Source organism: Delphinapterus leucas, chromosome 19 (genome assembly GCF_059928025.1).
Source record: "Delphinapterus leucas isolate spDelLeu-1000000601 "Yukka" chromosome 19, BTC_Dleu_Yukka2, whole genome shotgun sequence".
Lineage (NCBI taxonomy): Eukaryota > Metazoa > Chordata > Mammalia > Artiodactyla > Monodontidae > Delphinapterus > Delphinapterus leucas.
In genome coordinates this window covers 21,609,171-21,630,749 of record NC_143147.1, presented here as the reverse complement: position 1 = coordinate 21,630,749, position 21,579 = coordinate 21,609,171, and the positions used below count along the sequence as shown (strand labels likewise).

General features: G+C 39.1%; 1 protein-coding gene across 8 annotated transcripts in view; it reads right to left on the bottom strand.

The window, feature by feature from the left end:
* Positions 1-21,579, bottom strand: part of BLMH (bleomycin hydrolase) — a 53,152-nt gene that overhangs the window by 14,149 nt on the left and 17,424 nt on the right. For 5 of the 8 annotated variants that reach the window (XM_089899970.1, XM_022595683.3, XM_022595684.3 and 2 more), the window contains exons 7-11: positions 17,255-17,410; positions 16,214-16,372; positions 16,031-16,098; positions 14,118-14,235; positions 11,391-11,460 (exon numbers count right to left, since the gene is read on the bottom strand). In XM_089899970.1, the coding sequence (XP_089756096.1) occupies positions 11,391-11,460; positions 14,118-14,235; positions 16,031-16,098; positions 16,214-16,372; positions 17,255-17,410 (571 nt within the window). Of the gene's footprint in view, positions 1-2,557; positions 5,633-11,390; positions 11,461-13,636; positions 13,730-14,117; positions 14,236-16,030; positions 16,099-16,213; positions 16,373-17,254; positions 17,411-21,579 lie in introns of those variants that run through there. The other 3 variants (XM_089899969.1, XM_089899971.1, XR_016388785.1) reach the window with 3 other exon arrangements.

Below are 21,579 nucleotides of genomic sequence, written 5' to 3'. Positions count from 1 at the left end.
ATTAAAGTGATAAATATATTATCATTTACGAATCAGATATATTTTTTGCTTTTTTCTATGAAGTATTTCACCTCACTAACAAACTATTTGTGGTTAAAAAAAAAAAATATATATATATATATATATATATATATATATATTTGCTATTTTAAAAAAAGGTATGACAAAATCAAGTTATCAGCTCTGCTGTGATGGATCTGTCTGGCAGCGCAGACCTAAAGAAGCCAGACGACTGAAGCCTCATTAAGTCACTGCCAATCTTTCACCTGATGCAGATAACTCAAGGCTGAAGAAAGGCTCCCAGAAAGGAAAGCAAAGCCTTTACTGACACTTGTCTCGTATTTCAAACTTCCTAATAAATAGTGAGAAACCACTTCATCCAACATTAATCAGTCATTTAAGATGAAGCTGCAAAGACTACATAGCAACATGGATACAAAACATGGATATAAAAACAAGTATATAAAAATGGCATATCCTATATAACTATGTTAAAAATCCAGATACACAGGGGGAGAAAACATGAAAAAAAAAAAAGGCAAAATGATAATTTTATATCACTGGGTAGGTGATTTTCCCCTCAAAATTCTGAAATGTTATATTGCTTTTTGATTCCTTAAAGATTACCCAAATAAATAATGCCCATTATAAAAAAGTATGGAAACACAGGAGGAGGAGGAAGATGAGAAAAAGAAGGAAGAGGTGGATGGTAAGAAGATGAATATAAATTTTAAAACTGCCTACAATCCCACCACCTTGGGATAAGCCCTATTCAGATTTATCATCCTCTGATAAAAGTCTCTACATATACTCTGTACATTTAGATTCTGTACATTTAATAAAAATGAGACATCACACGTGCTCTATTATTAAAGTACCACACATGCTGTTTTCCAATATTGCTCTTTTCACATTGATAAAAAAATACATCTATCTACATCTTAATTTTTAAGCTGAATTTATATGAATAAAACCAAAATGTATTTAATCAATCCCTTACTGTTGGAATCTGGATTGTTTTTTTAGGCTTAGAAACAACACTGCTATAAACATTTTTGTAACTAAACCTTTGTGTACATCCTTAATTATCTACTTAATTTCTTTATATCCTCATCAATACTTGGTATATATAATTACAACTTTCTTTCTGGGTTCAATTTGAACTTCTGTCTGTGTGTGCTTGCTATTCACAGTTTTCTTTTATAAAGAGTCTGTTTCGGACCTCTGCCTAATTTTAACTGGTGTGTTTGTCATTTTCACAGTGATCAGTAATAGTGCTCTCTATATTAATATATTATAATGATTGCAAACTTTTTATACTATTATGCAATTTGCCTTCTAATTTAGTTGATGATGTATTTTTCTAGTATACTAAAATTTTTTATATTTTATGAAGTCAAATTTATCAATCTTTTCCTTTATGACTTCTAACTTTTTTTGTTATGCTTACAAACATTTTCCTGCTACTATATTTAAAAAATAAATAAGAGAGAAAAGTAGGGTTAGTGGTAAGAAAACATAAGAAACACAATCTCAGTGAAAAATCCACCATTCAGTAAGGCCTCGGCCCAGTCTAGTCCCCAGCTATGAACATACACAATTTCAACAGGTTATTAAGTAGAGACAATCTGTCAACCACTTCTGTTGGTTACCCACTGTGTAAAGCATGCCTTACATTTGTACAGAGTATGCTGCAAATGTACAAAAAGACACAATCCCTATGGAATGGAATTTGGCAACCTAGAAAAAATTCAAATGCATTTACCCTCTTCACTAAGCAATGCCATTTCTGGAACTTCATCCTACAGATGAAGTACAGTACTTACATGCAGACAATACATGTTTATTGAGGCACAATAATAGTTAATATTTATTCAGCTCTTACTATTGTCAGGCACTGTTCTAATCGCTGTATGATATTAACTCACTGCAATATAGTTTGTAATAGCAAAAGCCTGGAAATGACCCAAGTTCCATTAGCAAGGGAACTGGCTAAATAAAGTGTGGTACATCCAGACAATGGAAGATAATGAAGCTGTACTGATGTGAAAACGTACTGACAGGCCCCAAAGGCATGCTGTTAAGTGAAGTGAGAGCAAGATGCAGAGTGGGGCATAAGGTATGCTGCCTTTGCTGCACTAAAACACACTGGAAGGATACAATAGAAATGAACAGAAATGGGAAACTGAAAGAAGGGGAGGTGAAAGGAGTAGAGAGTGACAGATGGAAACAAGATTCCCCTTTGTATACTTCTTTGTATTTTGATTTTGGAACAATGTAATTTTATTATTTATTAAAAGAATTATACCTTAGAAAGCAAAATAAAACAAAACACACACAGGGATCTGTAGGGAGCTTAGACTTCAAAATGCAATTTTAGGGCTTCTCTGGTGGCGCAGTGGCTGAGAGTCCGCCTGCCGATGCAGGGGACACGGGTTCATGCCCTGGTCTGGGAAGATCCCACATGCCGCGGAGCGGCTGGGCCCATGAGCCATGGCCGCTGGGCCTGCGCGTCTGGAGCCTGTGCTCCGCAACGGGAAAGGCCACAACAGTGAGAGGCCCACGTACTGGGGGAAGAAAAAAAAAAAGGCAATTTTACATCCACTATCCTTGTTTTGATTTTAATCCTCACAGCAACACTACGAGGCAGGCGGGGTTGGTATGAGCTGTTTAAAGTCACATAGCCAGTAAGTAAGTAAAGCCCAAACTGAAATCCAGGTCTTAACTTCAAATTCGGTCTTTTCCATGAGGCTCAGCTTCCGCACTCAGGGGGCAAAGAGAGTGGCAGGTAGTTATGACTTTGGCCAACAGATAACTGCTTAATCTAGCTCCTCATCTAGGCACTGTCTGGAACCAGGTCCCATCTGCTCACACACCCCACATCAAGAGCCATGAGCCCAGGTTGTGTGGGGTCCATTTATGAGGTATTCTGTATCTTTAAATCAAAGAGATGTCATGGGTTCTAAGTGCATTTATTTAGAAGGCTGGAGAACAGGATGGGCTGGACGTTTTTCAAAAAGAAACAAACCCACTACTTATGAGACAGATATCTGGACACTGATCTGAGGAGAAGCTTCTTTTTCCTCCAGAGTAAAACACAAACGTCTGGTCTGTAGTTCAGGTTCCTGAACCTTTTGCTGATAAGAGAAGGGATACTCTTACAGCTGGATATTACTTGTAGCCTCTTTCAGAAACAAAGGCTACAGAAGATTCTGTTTCCCTAGTAAGAAGGCAGGATGGAAAATGTGGTTGGGAAAGAGGGTTGTTTTGGTTTGTGGGTTCCATTTTTTTAAACCATCAAACCACAACAAAGTTCAGTCTGCAGAAGTGCACACTTCCTGAGGAAGCGCCCTTTGCTAAGGAGTCCAGAAGAAGCCTGTCCACCTCTGGGCTGAGGAGAGAAGGCAGCACACCAACCAGTCTGATTTTTTGTTTCCCTGGACTGTGGGCATGAGCCAGGCAAGTCCGAGATCACACAAAATCCTGCCAGGGTCTCTGATGTTGGACAGGAGGAGAAAACACAACTTGAGGTGTCATCCAAGGGTCTGTTTCCTCACCAAAACTCAATGACTTCTCTCTAACCCCAAACATCATTACTCCTATTTGGTTCAGGCAAAGCCTGCTTTCTGATCATTCCTCAAAAGCTCCATTGATGGCAGGCCACATTATTTCTTGGCGCCAGGCCTTGGACTGGCCTGAAGCATGCTCCACAGGTCAAGAGCAACGCTTCTCAGCTCCCCTTTCCTTGGCCTTCCACTTCGCTTCCCAAAAGAGCCACAACCCTAACACCTTTCCTAAAACTCTGCTCACCTTTGAAGAATCACTAAGGAGCCTTCCCTGTTCCAGTCACTCACCATCTCTCTCGTAGTTTACCCCCTTTATTATTTTGCACTTATAATTATAAAAGCAACTTGTTTTTATAATAAATTGCAAACACCATACAGAACAAGATTTACAGCCTCAATGGCCCCAGCTCAATTCCTCGCCTCCCCACTCCCTGTATCTAGCATTTGAAAGAATCAAGTACAAAATGTTCCTGATGTGGCATTAATAGCACAGTTGGGCTTCTACCCTCACCCCTCCTCAAGTTTCCAAAACCTGCCTTAAAGTCCAATCCCAAAGCCTCTCCCACTGACTCATTTTCTGGCTGCCCTGCTGCAGCACTTTTTTTTTTTTTTTTTTTTGTAGTACGCGGGCCTCTCACTGTTGTGGCCTCTCCCGTTGCGGAGCACAGGCTCCGGACGTGCAGGCTCAGCAGCCATGGCTCACGGGCCCAGCCACTCCGCGGCATGTGGGATCTTCCCAGACCAGGGCACGAACCCGTGCCCACTGCATCGGCAGGCGGACTCTCAACCACTGCGCCACCAGGGAAGTCCTGCAGCACTATTTACCACCAAGTTCTCCCTGATATCACCTAGTTCCATGACTTCTCCCTAACCCCTCACCCATTTCAACAACCTCAGCTTCAATGTCTTTCTATTGTCTCCCCACTGAGGGGGCTCTACCCGGTTCCCCCTCTTTTGTTGTCATCTGCCTTCTTGGCGAAATCATCCCTTCTCTTGCTTTCCTTGGTCTACTTATCCTATATCTTACAGTCTAAGGAGCACACCATGAATGCCACTTTTGTCCTATCACAGCCCTCTTCAAATCCCCTTCCATGTCCCAGCTGAATAAGTATAAATTCCTCTGAGGGTCAGAGACATACGTTCCAGCATGGTCTGTGCACGGTTCCCTGCATCCCATCAATAAATGTGAGGTGATGCTATTGCTAATGGGTTTTCCTGGGCACTAGGTTTACTCGCCTCCACTGCTCTCTTTCATGCAACTAAGCCCACATGACGAGTCATCCATCCAGTAAACTGGTATGTAGTCCAGTGGTCACACGAGGGTCTTGAATTCTTAGAGACCTGACGCTAGAACCATGGGCAAGTTAAGACAGCCCTCTCCCAGAGGGAAGGATTAAGGAGCCTTATGTTCTCGCTCTCCTGCTCTCACCTGTCTACAGATAACATTAACAACAGTAACAACAATAGCTAATATTTTCATGCACTTCTTATATGCCTGGCACAGTTCTCACAACAACCCTATGAGGTAGGTACAATTATTAACCCCATTTTACAGATCAGAAAACTAAGGCTTATAAAGGTTAAATACCATGACCAAGGCTACATAGCCAATAGGAGGGACTACCAGGATGTGTTCCCAGGCATCTGGTGCCAGGTTCTGTGCTTAACCTCTATCCTCCTCAAAGCAATACAAACACACCTGGGAGACAATCTGGTGAAAATGACAGATCCTCTCTACAGGAGAAAGCAAATACACACACACAAATCTGTATTAAATGTGAAGAGATTTCTCCCTGAAACCAATGCCTGCTTGCAAGTTAGGAGGAGCCTCTGTTCCACAGTTTGTCCCCCTCTCACAAATGGTAGCCCTCTGCTAGTCACACACTTTGATAAGGAAGCAACGGTCAATCTTCCTCTGCTCCGCTCACATGAACTATTTTTTAGCTTGAGTCATGCAGGTTCGTTGGTGAATGGAGATGGAGGATGAGGAGTCCCTCTGAAAGAACTCAGATACCCGAATCTGATAGTAGCAGCGCTTTTCCCAAGCCTGGAGAGACATGAAAACCCTGAGGTGACAAAACAAATTTGTATCTTGCTCTTTTACAGGAAATCAGAAGCACCCACTTTTACCTCATATAATTTTCTCTTATTTCTGCAAGTCCAGCTCAATATTGTCTATAATTATATTATCTGTGCTAGAAATCCACTAAATCTCAAACTGATCTGCAAATAACTGGTTATCTTTCATAGGTAATATACATTTTTAGGGAAGCTGCCTGTGTCACATTAAGAAATCTGAATTCCAACCCTCTCTCTGACACTGTGCAACCTGAACAAGTCAAAACCTCTCAGCATGTTTTCATTTTTTCACATCAAACATGGGTGTTCATATCCTGAGTTACTCTACATGATGCTGTGAGGGAAAAAGAGACAAATACATTAGCAAATGTTGAATTCTTATGAAGCAAGATGTTATGAACTCTATGTCCTGAGTACCTCTGACAGAAATATGGAATATTCATTGAACTTTTTAGAGTTATATAACAGTATACAGTTTGATGGCTATATATACTATAGGGCCTCATAAGGAAATTAGTCATTATCCGTGTTACTGATAGAGAAATGTGAAACCATAAGGAGACAAATGACTGCCCAGGATCTATAATCAAGAAAGTAGTAACTGTCTCTCTTGGTTCCACCATATAATGTTATATGAAGGATATGATGAATTTTGTGCCTAGCTTTGGACATACTGTTCCCAAAATCACATGGTGAGGCAATTTAAAGGCCATTCTTTTGGTTTTTAGAAAGCAGCAGAAGTCCAGATGTAATGTGAATCAGCCACATAAGTTTCTTTCCAGATTAATCTCTAACATGCCAAAGCCTCTTTAACTGAAATCATGAAGAGACTCCCTTTTATGAGGAAGTCTGGAAATTTTACTAAAATGAAATCAGGAACAGAAAGGCTTATTTGTAAGGAAAGATGAAGAATGTGAGTTAAAAACAACTTCAAAGTTGAAGCTGAAAAAGGCACAAAAGCAATTTGAAAAATGAAAACTAATCTTGGTTCAAAATGAAAATGTAGAGAAACAAATTTTTAAAAGATAAAGATTTTCCTTCAATGACCATTGCAGAGTTAGAAAATAATATTCCTCCTAACTTTACTAAAAAGTTATATTATTCAGCATATTAAGAAACTAGACTATAAGCATTAAGAACTATGTTATGATAATTCTACCTTCAGAGCTCTAATGTGTCAGACTTTAGAACTGGAATATCATCTCATGACTAAGTGAATCAATCATAAAAAGAAGTTCCATAATAAGACTGGTTCATTAGGGAGACCATCCAAGAATTTAATTTATTGAGTATCAACACTTTTGTTATATGCATGGCAGGATGCTGATAACTATTGAAGCTGGGTTATGGGCACATGGCGACTTCTTAATACTATTCTGTTTGTATATGCCTGAAATTGTCCATGATAAAAAGTTAAAAAAAAAAACAGAAACAAAAACAAAGAACCATGTTATAAAGCAGCATGGACAAAATAATCCTGGGAAATTTTTGGTGGTTACATACAGTTTTTCACTTGCCCAACTCACGATGTGCTAACTCTGGACACAAACCACTCACGAGATGCTCCATCCTCCCCTCCTTGTTCAGATTCCCAGACATAAACAGTGCTCTAAGAGCCCTTTCTCCTGACAGCAGACATTTACTCGTCTCCAGATACTTTATACAAGTTTTATGTCCCCGTAGCCACTAGTTTCTGGTCACCAAGTTCATAAATTGATCTGGTATGTCCATGAGTAGACTAGATGTTACTAGAACAGAGAAGCTTGGAGGAAGCACAGTTTAGTGGTCAAGAAAACAGGCTCTAATGTCAGACTGAATTATAATTCTGGCTCTACCACTTTTTAGTGAGATGACCTGTAGGTCACTTTGGCTTAAAGATTATGCTCTTCTCAGATGAATTTCTGACTAAGAGTAAGAAGCACCAAAGGTTATCACCCCTATTTTAAATTTTTAAACATTTTACAAACTACTTGATTCTAACAAGCCTATCAACTTTTCAAAATGAAAGACAATGTAACAAGTCCCAAGGTCTGTTCCCTCATTCAACTATGAAATCCATTTCTAATGTGATCCATAAACACACAGTCAAGTACTTCAAGAAGTAGGGGAGAAAAGAAAGCCACGTTGGTTGTACACCATCTTAGATATGTATCCAATTTTCAGTCCATCTGACTAAGAATACTAGAATTCTAGAATACTAGAATACTTCCCCAATATGAAGTAACCCAATGGCTTCAATAAGATAAGAATTAATTTCTCCCTTTATGTGTCTAGTGGTCAGAGGTAATATTTGTCCCCTTTAGGAAACAGTCAGGTTATCTGATTTAATTATTAGTCTCATGACCAATGGGAAAGACCAAAGCCAGAACTGGGCAGAGGGAAAAGGCAGCCTGCCCAGGTATCTCTGCTCTGTTCACCTCCAGCTTGTAGTATTATCAACATTGCTTTTTGAGAAACCATCAATCTTAACAAGCAGAAACCCCATAGAGAACAGTAACAAACTGTTAACAATGTTATCTACAGAAACAAAATCCTAGCTATGCTGTTTATGGTTGTCCTGTCTCCTGAAAGAGCACCAAAGAGGTTCTGTCTCAGACATGGCAGCCAATGCCCACCAGGATGACAGACGGGAGGGCCCTGCTGGGGTAAACACACATTGCCCGCATAATAACATACTACGTATTCTCCTAAGGTCAGGCCAAGTGTGCCAATTAAATTAGATCATGTTTTCTTTCCTTCCTTCCTGTTAAGTCAGAAAGAACATTACCAAGAAACACATGAGAATAATTTATTTTGGCTTTGAATGAACTATTCGCTACCCCCACTCAGTTCAATTTATCTTTTGGCTCTCTACTGAAATGCTTTACTCTGTATAATCTCAGGCATTTCAGTTATTCAAGAACAACAAAAAAGTTAGTTTAGTCTTAACTAGACAGGTTTCACTAGGAAGGATTACAGGCAGACCACAGGGATCAAGACCCCAGCTCTTGGGACAAAGTGAGAGAGTGGCATGGACATATATACACTACCAAACGTAAAACAGATAGCTAGTGGGAAGCAGCCACATAGCACAGAGAGATCAGCTCAGGGCTTTGTGACCACCTAGAGGGGTGGGATAGGGAGGGTGGGAAGGAGACACAAGAGGGAGGAGATATGGGGATATATGTATATGTATAGCTGATTCACTTTGTTATACAGCAGAAACTAACACACCACTGTAAAGCAATTATACTCCAATAAAGATGTTAAAAAAAAAAAAAACTAAGAAGGGAGTATCATTGTCATTAAAGTAAATTTTATGAAGTAAAATGGTGATATAATGCAAATGTAAAATGAACACATGTTAAAGATTTTTATTCAACTCACTACAAGAGTGAACCAGTAAGATAACACAATCAGTTCAAAGAGCCAAAGGACATTTGAAAATGTGTGTGTGTGATATAATTATGTGTGCTTTACAATATAAATGATAAAATTCGTATAAGTATGTAAATAATTAAATGTTAGACTTCTGGGTTGGAAGCAAAACTGGTTAATGTTTTATAGTGCAATAAGCTATAACCTTTGAACTTAAAAAAAAAAAACCCCAGCTCTCTCCACATAATAATAGAATGAGTAAGTCAGCAGAAGCAAAACTTTTATTGAGTTAGGAGTAAAGAGGTACAGTTGAATGGAAAAAAATACACTTTACAAGTGTTTATCCTCTCTTAAATGGGTATCACGACTATCTACAAACTCAGTGACTGTTATAGATAGAAAAATATCTCAGAAACAAGCCAACGGGTCCAGGCTGGTCTAAACAAACCATAACTTTAGTCCTTTTCCTAGACACTAATCTTTATAATAACAAACCATTTACAGGGACCAAATAAGACCAAAAATGAAACAGAAGCTACAGAGTTTCATCTGAAACAATAGCTTATGTTTTAAAATGTTACAAATACCAAATCCTTCCAATTCAAGACAAGCTTCTCCTTTGCATCCACTTCTTAACCATCATCAACTTAACGGATATAACTGAATTCTGAGTTGTTTGTTTTTAATCTTTTTGCTAGTTTCCTTATACCCACCTCTACCTGATCCCAATGTTTTTGTGTCTTAAAATGAATTTATCTTATAAGAAATCACCAATTAAAAAATATGTTGCACTTTAATTCATAATAGTTAATTTAGCAAGTGCCCCATAATCACAGAACAATAACACAAACCACAGATGGGGGACATGCAACTACCTGATGATGAACAGATACACACCAACAGCGCTGATATTCGTTTACATATAATCACTGAGCTGAGTTTCACAGCAGATCCCAGGGATAGTTTGCCAAAATCCACCAATGAGCATTTCATGGGGAGATGAAAAGACGTGAAATGACAGATTAAATGGCCTCTAGGTGTTGGCCATCACCTACTAGCTTGTGCCACTCAATCGCAGCACACTCAAGTCTTGTCAAGGCTCTTCTAAGACAGCAGTTTTCAGATATAAACGACTGAAGCCCCATCTGCTCACTTCCAAACCGCCACCTTTTACCCGTGGAAATCTTAGAGCTCTAAAGAACTTAGCTGGAAAATCACTTAAACAAAGAGGGAAGCAACAGGTAAAGAGTTGCTGAGATCGCTATTTTGTTTTTCTTGTTTTTCTTTCATTTTGTTTTACTTTTTTTAAAGAAAATTTCTGGCTGATTGCTGCTTGGGTGAGATAGCTGAAGTCTGATTCCAAGTGTCTGGGTAATCTCACTGGATTCCCTACCTATTTCCTTCCAGTCTTCTAACTAGTCTAGAGAGCTGTGGTTTATGTGTCCTTCCTAGCCAGAATCCACTGGCTAAAAGTAAGAAATATGGACTCTGGGAAACAGCTGCTACAAGATGTGACCAGCACGTAACACACAAGCAAATACATGCTGACATGCATAATATTCTCTGGTAGTTGCCACTTTTTGGTTTGAAACTCTAAAAATTAAAGCATAACGATACCTTAAAAGGCTTTTATCTACTAAATCTATTATGAAAAACAGTCTTAAGAAATATGGTCTCTAAGATTTGCAAGAATATACCCTAAACAGTTAATCAATGGTGATCGCTGGGTAGCAGGATTATTAGAGGTTTTTTTCCCCTCTTTTGGCTTATCTGTAGTTTTTATTTTTCTACAATTCATATATTACCTGTGGTTTTTCTTTAAGCCTAATTACTATAATTTACTTATGACTTCTGCCTGCGTTTTGATTGTCAGAATAAAACCGTCTAAATGGTAACCACAGCATTTAGACTTCACAACTTCAGACTTCACAACTTCTCATGAGTCTCCAATACATGCCTAAAGTTTCTTGCCAATCCCATTCTCCCGCTAGAAAGCTTCTGATTATTCTAGAGTTAGTGCAGTAAATGAAAATGCACCAAACTCCATAGAGCAAGTGTCCTGGCAAAGGGCACTCAAACTTCTTACTGGCCAAGTGATTCTGGTACAAAGGTCTACTAGGGTCAGCACGGTTTGGAACAAATGCCAGCACATACTGATCTCAGAGCCAACCAGGGAGTTCAGGCCTACCATGCTGGGCATAGGGATCCTGGGGGCAAACGAGATCCTCAGATTTTTCTCCAGAATAGTCTAGCTAATAATCTAGCTAATGGGACCAATTACTGAAAAATAAAAATGATCCACACTAGGGCAGCTTTTTCTTCACATTAGGAGGCAGAGAGTAGAGCACACCTAGTCACTCTGAGTTAGTATTACCAGATTAAGCTTACCTTTGTGGCCATGGTCTTCACCCCACGAATTTTCCACTCTCCATTTCACGAAAGCACCCTCCTGATCATCCTGCAAAAGAGTGGATGACAGTGTGTAGTCTGAAACTAGATCCGTCCTGATGAGATGTCATGTAATTTTAGCTCTTATTCAGCCACTCAGAAGAAAGAGCCTTCTCTATACAGCAATGATATACATGACCAGGGCCGTATATCTTCCACTATAACCAAAGGGATACTCTAATAGAAGTGGAGTTTGAATCTCTTGGGGTGAAAATGCAATAAACCCAGCAAAGCGATAAATACTATTTTCTTCTTTACATTCTATTGTATACAGAAAATAAGCACATTAAAATGCCTCTTGGCTAAGAAAAACAAAATATTAAATTACTGAAAGCAGTGAACACCATCTGAAGCCAGAGACTCTTGCTTTTAATTAATCAGCATTCTTTGCAGAGGTATCCCACTGTATTTATTTTAGAAATGATTCTAAGACCTAGTCAAGAGTTTAAAAAAGAAAACAAACACATTCTCATCAATACAGCCTACTTTTCTTTCTTAGGGGAACCGAGTAATGACACTCTCCTATGTGTTCTTTTATTGATTCAGTTACACAAATATTGAATTTAATACAATAGAGGTTGAATGGCAAACCAAACACTATTTTCATAAAACAAAACCCAGGCAGTTCCGTTCTCCTTCTATCTTCATTAATAAAATAAGCTCAATTTTCATCTTCTTAAAGGGACAACGATACTCATCATGATAACCTTCATTTATAGTCTTTATTACAGTGACACAGAGAGGGATAAGAAGGCTGCACTTGGGAAAAGGCTGTTCTCTCTCATGTTTACCCAGGGCATTAGCTGATGTCAAAACAACTTAAATCTTGGTAGCATGAGAAGAGAGCTGGCTCCTGAATTATCTCCTAATGATTTCATCTGTCAACTCCCACCTGCATAAAACTGCACGAGTCTCATCTACATGGGATTTGATTTTACTCCTGACAGTCTTCTTGAATCTCAGCAATTTTCAGTCTCAGAAATAGCCAACAATCAAACCCACAAGTTTCAAACACCCTTATCTGTACTACCTACCCCTTAATCTTAGCCCCAGGTACCTTTAAAACCACATCAATAAACTATACATTCTGGGGCTAGCTTTATTAAATGTTTTGGTTTTCTACTCCCTGCATTATAGTCCATCTTTACTTTCCTTTTAAATATAACTGTTAGAATCTATATCACCTAAAGTCATTTATTATAGTAAGTTTCAAAATGTTTCTTCTTTCCTTTGCCAATGAATTCATGCATGACCTAGATCAAGCCATGTCATCTATAAATATAGAATAATATCTGGACCTCCCTCAGAGGGATTCCAAGAAACCCGAAACAAGAAAGAATATCCCAGAATACTTACTAGCATTTATCTCTGCATTATCATTCAAATGCAGTGCAAACTAGTTATGCAGTGGTCAAAAACTCAAAGTAGAAGGAAGAGAAAAATCTCAATATAAAATTCCAGTTATGATAGTATTGATTCTGCTTTATAATATTTACAGGTAATGTAGCTCTGTTTCCCAGAGGGGAAAAAAAAGCATATTAATAAACCATGCCAATGAAAGAATGGAAGTTCCAGAGAAAATGACATGGAGTATGTATGATTTTTATTTCTGAAAAACAGGAATACTCTATAATAGAGATGGAAAATGATAAAACCCAAAACTCTCTTGGAAATTACAAGGTTTTTAGTTTGTTTTCCGTTTTAATAATCCTCTTAATAGTTTAAAAGTTTAACTTTAAGGAGCTTTAGTTATAAATCCACTGAATTTTATAATATAGGAGGTCCAAACATAAATATGAACAACTTAATATTAATAATATTTTATTCTAAGTATTTTAGTAGTATTTTATTCTAGTTTATTTACTATAGAATTTTATTTCATTATTTACAGTATTTTATGAGAAGTTCCTTCTAATATTTTGCTTCTAAGGTCAAGGTAGTTATTCTGTGACTTTCTTTCCAATTAGGCTAGGAAAAGAACACTTCTGCTTGCAGTGGTAAAGAACTAAAGTATTTTCAAGTCTTCTCTTCTTTATGATCCCTGAGCACAGGAGTAAATATCTATTCTACAGCCTAGAAATGGGACGGCTTATTTGTGAAATAAAACTGCAGTTGTTGTTTCCAACACTGTGTCTTAGAAACAATGATATTACTAGTCAGAGTATTTCATAGGAAATTCAACATACTTTTTACATCCAATTTCCTGAAGCTCTGCATAAATCCAGTAATGGGCATGGAGTCTACAAATTACTGTTATTGACATTTTACTGCAGAAGAATCTGAATGACAAATGAAAGGAAGGTGAGTCTGAACATAAGTCATCAAGATATGAACACTTTCACGGTACATTTTAATTCCTTATTAAACTGAAGTTATCCTCTCCCAAGTTCCCTTGCTGACCTCTTTTCACACCAAGAATTTCCAAAGTTACAGAAAAGCAGTTACTTCCTTACTCCCTGCTGACACAAATTCTGCTCCTCATGGAAAGTTTCTATTTTTATTACTTCTGAGCATCCAGCCAAACCCCAAGTGAGGCAGGTACAATGTCTTGCTAACTTTTAACAGAAATCATATACACTATGAAGAAGCTCTGCTGGAATAAACGGTCTGCAGGAGCATGTAGATCCATCTATGCAAACACTGGAGTGGGCACGCTGAGGGTCATACCTTTTCTGAGACAGCAGTGAAGGTCATGGCGTGGGTCATAAGAGACTCACCAAAAGTCAGCCTCTCAGCTTTATTCATGTTCTTCATGGAGACACCAAACACTAACTCATGGTCATAGCTGTAAAAGAGAACAATAGCACAGAATATACAGAGTACAATCATGGGGGATAATTGGCTTCTGGTTGTAAAAGGATCATAGAAGAACCTGAAGGGGCTTTGCAGCTCCAGATATATCTGGGCTGTAGCTCTTTAGAGAACGTGGTACATGCAAAATTTAGTCTCTCAATGGGATTCCATTCTCTCTGTGTCACAAGAGTACTCAGAAAAATACAAAGTTATTAAACATAAATTCCCCAAATCAAAAAGCTGACAAGATAAGCTTGCATTGTCATTTTGGCAAGAAAACTTAAAAGTTTCTGAAGTAATTTCTTTCAAAAATGGTCTCTTTTGAGCCGGCAGAAGCACTCAGTTTCTGAATTCATTTAGACCACTGCTAACTGTGAAATTTAAATAAAGAGTGTCAAAATATTGGAGAATATTTTCAAAGTTTAAAGAACCTCATGAATTCTCTCTTTTAGCAGATTTCCTTTCTCCTGTTGTTAACTGTCAAGATATTTACTCAATTTCCTACAAGTAATAATTACTTACAAGTAACACTAAAGTGATATATTTTAACAGTCAAGGAAGTTGAATGATTCAGTTCACAAATCAATCTTCATTGTCATAAACAAACAGGAGGAATGCTTTAAAGTATGTATGCATATTAGTCCTAGTTGTCATAAAGACAAAATACATAAGGTATCAAAGCAATAGAAGTAGTTAAGAAGGCTCAAATAGCAAACAAGAGATCTGGAAAACCTTTAATTATAACCCCAAACGCACTAAGCAGATTTACACAGTAATCAGTTACTATTATTTTTATAACCTTTCGTAATCCAACTTTTTTTTTCTTTTTTTTGGCTGTGTTGGGTTTTCATTGCTGCGTGCAGGCTTTCTCTAGTTGTGGCGAGCTGGGGCTACTCTTCATTGTGGTGCGCGGGCTTTTCATTGCAGTGGCCTCTCTTGTTGCGGAGCACGGGCTCTAGGCACGCGGGCTTCAGCAGTTGTGGCGCACAGGCTTAGTTGCTCTGTGGCATGTGGGATCTTCCCGGACCAGGGATCGAACCTGTGTCCCTGGCATTGGCAGGTGGATTCTTAACCACTGTGCCACTAGGGAAGTCCCAGTAATCCAACTTTTAAGTTGCCTTTTTTAAAAAAAATATTTATTTATTTGGCTGCACCAGGTCTTAGTTGCGGCACACAGGATCTTCATTGCCTCATGCAGGATCTTTAGTTGCAGCATGTGGGATCTTTTAGTTGCATCATGTGAACTCTTAGCTGCAGCATGTGGGATATAGTTCCCTGACCAGGGATTGAACCCGGGCCTCCTGCATTGGGAGCGTGGAGTCTTAGCCACTGGACCACCCATGGAAGTCCCTTAAGTTGTCTTTTAAAAAGTAAGTGTACAAAAATAAAGACAAAAAGTATGTGGTATCTTTGATAAATACTTGGTATCAAATACTTGGCATCACATTGATTGTATCTTTTACATATTACTTTGAGTGTTACATTATTTTTTTTTTATATCAAAACAAATTTTTTTTTAAGTGTCTTTCTCATGTAGGATGACTTTTTAGGAACATCCAACAATTTCAACTCAGATATGAAGTATGATCTTGACTTCCCAGGTTAGAGTTAAATATGTGGAGTTTCTGCTATGAATCCTCAAACTCTACAAAATAGAAAGAAACAGACCCACCCTCAAGCCAACCTTAATCTTTGAGTGAACCTGAGCTGAGTCACTTCGCACCAAGAGTGCACTCCAACAGTCACAACCCACAAATGATTTTCTATTTTAAATTTCTTGCACTCACACATTCGTGTCACTGAGGCCCAACTTGCCACTGAAGTGTTTTCCAACATCACAGCCAAACCATACAGCCTAGAAATAGAGGAAAGAAGAAGAAAGAAGTCAACATAAGTTCTTCCTATTACACCAAAGAAGTTGGAAGAAAAGGTTTTAACCCCTATGCAGAAGACAAAGAAACAATACCAACCTCTCCATCTTTGATGGAGGCAGCAACCATCTTTTTCAATAAGTCAATGGGCTGGTTGTTATATAGAGTTTTCCTCCCTCCAACCATGTTGCTTAAGTAGTCCACCGTGTAAAGTTTGCTGTACTTGTGGTGGGGCCGAGGGTCATTCACTAAACAAATCTATTGAGATCAAGAACATGTTGATTAGAACATAAAACCAGGAGTGTCAAGCAAGATACAGACCTCTCCTTTAAGTTCATATATTTGTTATCAAGCGTAGCACCTCTGCCTACAAGAACAAGCATTACACATTGTTAAATGAGAAACAAAAGGTGGCAAGGTCATGTGAGAGAGGTCCCTGTATATTCTAATTAGTATAAGGGACATATTTGGGAGTTGCAACAACCTGTTTCTCCTACTGGCAGGAATCACCCCAAAACTAATTCTGCAGAATTGTGTGCACTGAGTAAGGCAAGATGGCAATTCACAAGTCCATCACTACAAGACCTCTGCTCTCAAGTTACCAGAAAGGCTCAACATCTGGCAGTACCACAACTGAGTTGGGACTCCAATCAAAACAACGCCATGTGCTTTTAAGACGGTCAAGATGCCAATGAAGAAGGGGCTCTAGTCATCTTGCTAGGTAGGTGGAGAAGCCCTGAAGTGAGCGGGAAAAACGAGGATGGGACACTGCTCCCTTCTGCAAGAGAGTCCCGAGAGGGGCCCACAGTAGAGTGATGCTCTGAACCCATGGTAAGAAACACCCAGTATACTTTTATTGTCTTCACACCTGAGAATGACTCAGGGCCCAAATCAGGGGAGCATATGGGAATTAAACTGACTGCTGGCCCATAGTTAGAAAAGTCTCTGAAGAGGAGCACTGGGGATCCTAATAAGACCAACTGAATTGGTACATAAAATACCTCAGAGGAAGGAGGAAAAATTGTGTTTAGTGTCTAGTTTGATGACCATGCATGGTAACCCAGGAATCGTGTATTCTTTCTTGTAGTCAACAGGCATTTGAAAGTAAACAGCCAGTGGCTGCCAGTGCCAGTCTCCAACCTTATCTTCCATATTGAAGAGTGGCTTGACATGTTCCTTGTAAAACTTCAAAGGTGTTATGGGGCCAATCTTCTGATAGTTTTTATCTTTGTCTCGATACTCCCAGGTAAACGTCTCTGGTGGATTACCCAAACAGATGCACACCACTCTGAATATCTGGAAAAAAGGAGGACAGATGAGCGATGGCTAGGGAGAAGCAGTATTTTTTACCTCTTCATTTTCTTCTAGCTTGGGAAACACAAGAAATCAGTGGCTAAATTCAAGCCAGAAATTTCACAGGAAATCTAATATTGCTCCAAAAATTGGAAGGTTGATGTCCAGGACTTGATATCAGCTAACTTCTGAGTTCTTAAATAAACACTGTGAACAATACAATTCTGAAATGTTAATATTTAGTGCTTAGTATTTGCCCTGCAAGTTAAACTTCCTTAGCCAAGAAATCACTCACTACTGATACACAACAAGACCTGGGCTGCTGCTCTGCTGATTATATTTCTTATTTTTTTTAATTTTTTTTTTTTTCCGGTACGCGGGCCTCTCACTGTTGTGGCCTCTCCCGTTACGGAGCACAGGCTCCGACGCGCAGGCTCAGCGGCCATGGCTCACGGGCCCAGCCGCTCCGCGGCATGTGGGATCTTCCCGGACCGGGGCACAAACCTGCGTCCCCTGCATCGGCAGGCGGACTCTCAACCACTGCGCCACCAGGGAAGCCCTGCTGATTATATTTCAAGTGACAAATAATTACATACATTTTATGGATTTCCTTCCCTTTATGCTTCTAGGTTTTGCTTTGATTGTGACAGGGGTCTCTACTCACAGAAAAGTCATTAACTTTTTGGTGGAGCTTAGATGACAATGTCTATTAAAATTATTATTAGAACAAGACTAAATTTAGTAGTAAGGTACCAGTTTTTGGGTTGTGAGACCTAAACATACTATCCAGTGATGTCATAAAACCTTCAATTAGCATTATTACAATCCAAGGATATTTCAATATTTTATATTATTTTCATCTTATAGAAAGACAAAAATAGAAGTACAGAGACATACCTTCCTCTTCTGTATCAAATTTGCTTTGTCTTTTAAAAAATACACACTACGATCTGCTTCTTCTTTCTCCACCCCAGGCACCACCCTAATCCAATCTTATTACCTGTATTATTTGCTCCATACATTTGTATTGATATACTCCAATACAGTCAAAAGAAACGGATCCTGTATTTATTAAGTGTGACTATTTTGTGCTAGATACTATATATCTGCTAGGTTAACTTAATTCTCACAGAACTCTCTCAAGGCATAATTTCCCCTCCTTTTTCTTTTCTTCCCCCAAAAGAGATTGAGACTCAAAGAAACTAAGTAACCTACTTAAGATCACATAGCTAGTAACTGGCAGAACCATGGTCTAAACTGAAGTCACAAACTGCCCAAAAAAAAAAAGTATTGCTCCATTGGTACAGGGTTTAAAACAAAAAAGGGAACATTTATTGACTGTTTTCTGTGCTGTACTACAATTTTTAAATATCATATCTCTCAATCCTCTAAAAAAAATGGTAGGTATTATTCACATTTTACAGATACGGAAACCAAGGCTCAGGGAAATAAAGAGCTTGACTGAAGTCCTAAAGCCAATAAATCACAAAATTAGGATTTGAACCCAGGTCTGACCTCAGCACTATTTCTATAAGACCATGAATTAAGCATTTATCGTTTACTGTAACTTTCTGAGTTTCCTATAACCTGTCTCTTACAAAAGGTCATAAACTTCTCAAGGATAAGGACCAGGTCATGGATATTTTGTATCTCCTATAGCGTCTAGCACTATGTCTGACCTAGATATGATAAATGATGTGAACACTGTTCCACTCTCCACCACAGGATGAATAATTTCAGAAGTACCACCCTTTCTTCAAGTCACTTCTTTGTTGAAGATTCAATAATGCTTTCCTATTACCTCCCATAACAAATCTAAACTCCATGGCCTGATCTACTTGTCTTCTTTTTTTTACTTCGGCATAACATACATTCAACAGGTATGCAAAGTGCACTAATCTTACATATACAGCTCAGTTCAATTTTTTACATAGGTATACACCCATGTAACCACCATTCAAATCAATATACAGAATATTTCCAGGGTCCCAAAGGTTCCCTAGCTCCCTTCTAATCAATAACCACACCTTCCCCAAGGTAAGCATCATTTTTTTTGTTTCAGCATCATTTTGGCTTATATAACCACTGATTATTTTTGCCTGTTCTTTAATTTCATATAAATGGAATCACACAGCATATTCTTTGCTGTGTATGGCAACCTTTGTTGACATAATGCCTGTAAGATTCACTCATGGTGCTGTGGGTATCACTAATTTGTCTTTACTGCTGTGTGAATATATTATAATTTATTCACTTGTGTTGGTGGACATGTGAGTTGTTTTCAGTGTAGGGTTATCTATAAAGCAGCTAAGAATATTTTTATCCAAACGGTTTTCCAGGGGCTTGAAGGAATTTACATACTCTCCAGCAAAGGAAGAGAGTTCCAGTTGTTCTATCAATACATTCTTGCCAAGCCTGGCACTGTATTTTTAATTTTAGCCATTTTGGTGGGTAAGTAATGGTATCCCCAATGTGGTTTTAGCTTGCATTTCTCTGATGAACACGGTTGGATTTTAAAGGCTCTCTGTAACTTCACCCAACCTTATTTCCCATCACGGAGCCTGCTCACCCGTCAGGCCTGTCTATGTCTCTCCTTACCGTCCACTCAATGCACTCAGCTCGTTGTCACCTTCATAACTTTACTGTCTCTTCTGTTCCTCAAAACCCAATCCTACTCCCATGCTATAAAACTCAGTGCAGGGAATTCCCTGGCGGTTCAGTGGTTAAGACTCCACACTTTCACTGCCGAGGGCCCGAGTTCGATCCCTGGTCAGAGGAGTAAGACCCCACAAGCCATGTGGCACAGCCAAAAAACAAAAAAAAAAAGCTCAGTGCAGGATGACCCTTTTCCAGAAAGTTTTCACTAATTAAATTTTTATGTCAGAAGTATTCAGAGAAGGGAGAAATTAGTGTGAGCTAGAAAAATTAACATTTGATTCCATAGTGTCATTTGTGTTTCTCTACTGTCTCCCCTGCTAGACTTAACCTACCAGGGACAGAAAGTAGACCTTGGACGTATCCCAACAAACACTAGAAGAACCACATTAAAAACAGTTTTCTTAAATTGAAAGTTCTCCTCCAGTGACTGGTGTAAAACTTAAATTTAGGAGTTCAAACTGGGCAGACCCTAAAAGCAGAACAAAAGGGAAGGCTTAGAGAATAAAACAAAGCTATAGCCTGCAAGAAATAAACCTTTCCTTCCCCTCCTCTCCTTGGACCCCAACTCTGGAGAACTCTGCTGTCCTTAGCCTGATAGACCCCACCTCTTCCCTCACTTTACCCTCCACTCCCTTCAGAAATGTTGGCTCCTGCCTCTGCTCTAGAAAGAATCACCAGAGAATGATCTATGACGGCCTGATTTCTTAATACGCCCAACCCCACCACTTTCAGCCAGAAAGACCACTTAAGGAGCTTAGTTTTTGACACTCCTTAGCTGTACATTAGTAGTTGTTTTGAGTAGCCAGGACTTCTCCAGACTGACCTTTAGGTAAATTCATTAGATACCCCAGTCCCTATCGGGCTTTAGGGAACACACGTCCAAGATCCCCCAATTCTAAATCGGCATCCATATGTTACCATCAGCCACTGAAATTGTATTTATTTCTCTTCATCAACTCCAGTGCATTCATTCTAGGCCTCAAAAAGCCTTGGGACAGACTGGAACCTGATACCAAGACTCAAACTTATTCTCTGAACCAAAGCTAGAAAACTAGATGTAGGTCTGCCTATGACATTAGGCCTATAATTAAGGATAAAAAGACTCTTAATTCATGTGTTATTTTGGAAGACAGAGCCTGACTCTACCATCTTAACAGAAACAGATTAGCCTACAGATGAAGTTATGTTTGCCTTTCATTTTATGTTTTGTTTCCCAAGAGAGAATCTTCCTTTACTAGGATTTACTTTGTGTTTTATGAGCCTGAACAGCTGCTCCTTAAACCACCTCTCTTTTTTTTTTTTTTTTTTGCGGTACGCGGGCCTCTCACCGCTGTGGCCTCTCCCGTTGTGGAGCACAGGCTCTGGACGCACAGGCTCAGCAGCCATGGCTCACGGGCCCAGCTGCTCCACGGCATGTGGGATCTTCCCGGACCAGGGCACGAATCCGTGTCCCCTGCATCGGCAGGCGGACTCTCAACCACTGAGCCACCAGGGAAGCCCCACCTCTCTTCTAA